The 4,918-nt window shown below is 53.6% G+C and overlaps 1 protein-coding gene across 1 annotated transcript in view; it reads right to left on the bottom strand.

Annotated features, from left to right (window-relative positions):
- Window positions 1–312: 312 nt before the first annotated feature.
- The window catches only part of large1 (LARGE xylosyl- and glucuronyltransferase 1), a gene marked incomplete at both ends in the record, with an annotated part of 41,741 nt that continues 37,135 nt past the window's right edge, over window positions 313–4,918 (bottom strand). Inside the window, 4 exons of the mRNA XM_084448169.1 lie at window positions 313–510; window positions 1,106–1,301; window positions 1,686–1,832; window positions 2,761–3,039. Of these exons, the coding sequence (XP_084304295.1) occupies window positions 313–510; window positions 1,106–1,301; window positions 1,686–1,832; window positions 2,761–3,039 (820 nt within the window). The remainder of the gene's footprint in view (window positions 511–1,105; window positions 1,302–1,685; window positions 1,833–2,760; window positions 3,040–4,918) is intronic.

The raw sequence follows: 4,918 nt of genomic DNA, 5'->3' as shown, positions 1-4,918 counted from the left end.
CCCAAAAACAAAAAAAACAGTCCGCCGTGTCAAAGCGTCCCAGGAGAAAGGAACTGGGCCTGACTTCCTCCACTCCCCCCCCCCGGGCCGTAATGAAGTCTCGGGGGGTGATGACCTTGCGCTTTCCTCTCACGGTTTCGCCCCCGAAAAAGGGTGAGGTCATATCTGAGGGAGTGTGAGGGTAGTACCTCCAGTCTCCCCCTCCTACAGTCAGAGTCCGAGCCCCCCCTGCGGCCTCACCGGGGCTCCCCGCCCCCTCCCCGCCCCCCACCTCCAGGCCTAGTCGGGGGGGGAGAGGGTCTGCAGTGGTGGCTAGCTGTTGTTCTCCGCCGTCATGTACTTGAGCGCGGCGAAACCGTAGCGCCGCGACATGTTCTGCTGGAACTCCTCCTTCAGCGTCTTCAGGCAGACGCGGTACTGCTTGTTGGAGCGGAACTTGGTGATGTCGAAGCTGGGCGCGTGCGGCATGTGGATCATGTAGGCGTTGGGCAGCACCACAAACTCGTACTCCTGGGGGGGGGGGGGGGGGCAGAGTCAGAGAGAGGCTCACAGCAAACATAAACAATCCCATTCTCAATTCTCCTCCCTTCGCAGGCTCGGTACCCTTAAATTGCCACGTCACGTCTCCTTTCCCTCGTCTCCTCTCTGTCTCCTTCCCCTCACCTCCTCTCTGTGTCTCCTTCCCCTCACCTCGATCATCTCGATGATGACGACACAGGAGCCCATGTTTCTAGGTCGTTCTATCTGTCCACAGGTAGATCAATACTACAGCAGAGGCATAGCTGAACGCTGACTACAGCGCTTTCACCTTCAGAAATACCTTGAACGCAACGACGAGCATATGCACTTCTGACACCGAGTTATGGAGCCTGATCGATAGTCATTGATTGATCCATACGTCCCCTGAGAAATTAATGTGCGCCGCGTTCGGACTTGGGCCGGTGAGTGTGAGGGGTTTCGCAGGTTTATGAAGTGTGCATGAGGAGCGGCCGTGAACTATTCAAATTTGAGTGAGAGGGAGGAGGAGAGAAGATGACCGTGAAGAGATGAAGGCTAAGGTGTGTGTGTGTGTGTGTGTGAGGCGCATAACGCGTGCAGACAGTACCTGGGCGTCCAGCTCCATGATGTGAGCCACCTTGTTCCAGCCGAAGCCCACGAAACGGCGGTCGTACTCGGGGCTGTCCTTCCTCACCATCACGTAGGGCTCGAAGTCCGCCTCCCACTGCACCCGGTAGGGCGTGGTCGCCGTCCGCCACTTGGCGAAGTTGGTCGGGGCGTGGCCCTTCGTCCAGACGTGGTACCTGCCGGCAGATGCGGACAGTTCGGTGGGCTACGCAGGACACATTTCCACTTCTTCTCCTTTTTGGATGTCATGTATTTTGTAGGGAGAGCGGACTGGAGCTCACGGATCTTGTTTAAGAAAACTTGAATGGCGCACAGGATCACTAACGTCTCGACAAGTGTCTTCTTCAGAGTGAATAAAGCACGTGGTTTTGACAGCTATATACTCCTCACTTGATCGAGGCCCGTTGTTCATATAAGCGCAGAGTATATATGAGCTGTCAAACCCATGTGTTTTATTCTCTCTGAAAAAGACGCTTGTCGAGACGTTAGTGATCCTGTGCGCCATTCAAGTTTTCTTAAAAGATGATCCATGTGCTCCAGTCCTCTCCTCTGTAATTTACCTGAAGGTGAAGAGCGTTCCCATGTCCAGCTGGGACAGGAGCTCCGCCTTGGACTTGGGGTAGGACAGGCGGTAGCGCAGCGTCTCAAAGGCCGGCACCACCAGGGCTTTCTTGGTGTTGCCCATGTCCAGCTGCACCACAGACTTCCTGTTGAGACACGCGGAGCACGTTACATAGACGGGACTCTACGTGAGGACAGAACCACGCCCCGCAGGTAAGGGGGGACTGAAAAGGGACGGTGAGGTCAGTCTCGCCTCGAAATGGTGGGATTGTGATGATAAAAACAGGACCCCATAGCATATCAACACTGACCTCGGCTCAGGCAGAAGGTACTGCTCTCACCTGACGGATTCGTAGAGAACCCCCTCCCCCATATAGAGCCCCCCTTCCATATCTCACCTGAGGTACTCATAGAGAACCCATCCCCCATATCTCACCTGAGGTACTCGTAGAGAACCCCCCCCATATCTCACCAGAGGTACTCGTAGAGAACCCATCCCCCATATCTGACCTGAGGTACTCGTAGAGACCCCCCCCCATATCTCACCTGAGGTACTCATAGAGACCCCCCCTCATATCTCACCTGAGGTACTCGTAGAGAACCCCCCCCCCATACCTCACCTGAGGTACTCATAGAGAACCCCCCCCCCCCCCCCCATACCTCACCTGAGGTACTCGTAGAGAACCCCCCCCCCATATCTCACCTGAGGTACTCGTAGAGAACCCCCCCCATATCTCACCTGAGGTACTCATAGAGAACCCCCCCCATATCTCACCAGAGGTACTCGTAGAGAACCCCCCCCATATCTCACCTGAGGTACTCGTAGAGAACCCCCCCCATATCTGACCTGAGGTACTCGTAGAGAACCCCCCCCCCATACCTCACCTGAGGTACTCGTAGAGAACCCCCCCCCATATCTCACCTGAGGTACTCGTAGAGAACCCCCCCCATATCTCACCTGAGGTACTCGTAGAGAACCCCCCCCCCCCCCATACCTCACCTGAGGTACTCGTAGAGAACCCCCCTCATATCTCACCTGAGGTACTCATAGAGAACCCCCCCCCCATATCTCACCTGAGGTACTCGTAGAGGCCGTACATGGGCAGGAAGTCGATGTCAGACAGGAACATGTAGGGCGTGTTGACCTGCCGCATGGCCACGTTGCGCAGCAGGTTGACGGGGTAGAACTGGCCCTCCTTGTAGACGATGTGGTAGCCCACGTTACCGCGGCCCATCAGCACCTCCGAGCCCTGGGCGTAGCGCAGGAACTGCTGGGCCTCGGCGTCCGACAGGTACAGCGCCAGGCTGATGGGCCCCTCCCAGTGCTTGCAGATGGCCTCCAGCATCTGGAGCCTGACGGAGGGGAGGGGGGAGGGGGAGGAGGGAGGGGGAGATGATTGAATGAAGAGAGGAAGGAGGGAGGAGGAGAAGGACTTACATACATGTGTGTATTGGCCCGTGTGGCTTAAGAGTCAGACAAAGGCATGCTGGCGGTACGCGGAAATGTGCTCGCAAAAAGAGAATTGAGCTGTATCATCCGGTAGTCAGGTCTACTGTACATAATGGGACGGTGTGTCACCGTAATTCTAATCTGAGCTCATCCGGCTCCCAATCCCTGTCACGCTAATCCACTTCCATTGGCTAGATTTTATGAAGTCAATAAGCCGCCGATAGGCCGTGTGTTGGAGCTGACATTCTCAAATGTGAAATCGATGTCTTCGCTGCCGGGGTTTCCACCTATCCTCTGACATTTAGGAAGGAGTGAGAGCTTTGGTACACATTAGCATGAAGAGGAGAGGTGCTCTCTATGGGCCAGACGCACAGGAAGTGACTATTAACATACGGTATCAGTGGGTTTGTGTGTAGGTCATGCTGTGCGCGTGTGTGTGTGCGTGTGTGTGATTGTGTGCGTGTGTGTATGCGTGTGCATGTGTGTGTGTGCGTGAGCTCCTCGTCTCCCTAGTCTATAAATCAAGCTTATGATCTCTGAGCAACCGTCTCTCTGATTGGCTCACGTGGCTCACACCCTCGCATACCAAGTTGCGTAACGAGGTCCGGACGAACACAGGTGATCGGCGTGCTCAAATCAGCATGGGACAGCCGGAACTGGCTCCAGGCCAACGTCAATACCTCTGGCCTTGCACTGTCGCCCCTGGCCTTCAGCGAGCCGCGCTCACCGACAACGCTACCGGAAAAAGCTACACAACGTCGGTCAGTCGGGAGTGTGTTAGATACAGAGAGAGAGAGAAAGAGGAGTCAAGTTATTTTTATAATTGCTTTTTAATTATTGCTAGATATTTTCTCAGGTCTGGGTAAAGCCACCCTCCACGTGTTTGACTTCCATTTAGACATTGATTTGGTCCAGCTCAAACAAGAGCACCGGGATAACCTGGAACCACTCAAATAAAACGGTCGAATTTTCAGGGGCAGAGAGAGAGAAGCCGTCGAGGTCTCAGTAGAGCAACCAGACTGGTTAAATAACCATCTGGTGCCTCTTAAATTTGATAAGAATGTGATGTTCACACATGCAGCACGGCGTTCATTGTATGAATTTGTTTACAATTACCATGCTCACCGTGACAGCTAGAAGCTTGAACTGAGAAATTAGCATAAAAATTAGTGTAGTGTAAAGTGTAGAGCTCCATTTGGGGGGGCATGTCTTCCACACTGAGGAAAATTTAAATGATCTGGATTAAATCGGAGTGTATCTGATGGACCACAGTGGGGTGTATAAGACGTCTAGAATAAGCTCTGTTTCATACTGTGAGTCTGATCAGATTCCTCGATATGTGACACTCACAGTCTTAGTTTGTGTTCGGAGGCGGGCAGAGCTCACTAAACACTTAACCACAGACAGCTACTCTGACCAACGCTGCCTCACAGCTCACTAAACACTTAACCAGACAGCTACTCTGACCAACGCTGCCTCACAGCTCACTAAACACTTAACCACAGACGGCTACTGACCAACGCTGCCTCACAGCTCACTAAACACTTAACCACAGACGGCTACTGACCAACGCTGCCTCACAGCTCACTAAACACTTAACCACAGACAGCTACTCTGACCAACGCTGCCTCACAGCTCACTAAACACTTAACCACAGACAGCTACTCTGACCAACGCTGCCTCACAGCTCACTAAACACTTAACCACAGACAGCTACTCTGACCAACGCTGCCTCAGTGCTCACTAAACACTTAACCAGACAGCTACTCTGACCAACGCTGT

This window comes from Borostomias antarcticus, assembly GCF_949987555.1.
Source record: "Borostomias antarcticus genome assembly, chromosome: 13".
Classification (NCBI taxonomy): Eukaryota; Metazoa; Chordata; class Actinopteri; order Stomiiformes; family Stomiidae; genus Borostomias; species Borostomias antarcticus.
The sequence above is the reverse complement of the archived record's forward strand: the minus strand, read 5'-3'. Positions and strand labels throughout refer to the sequence as shown.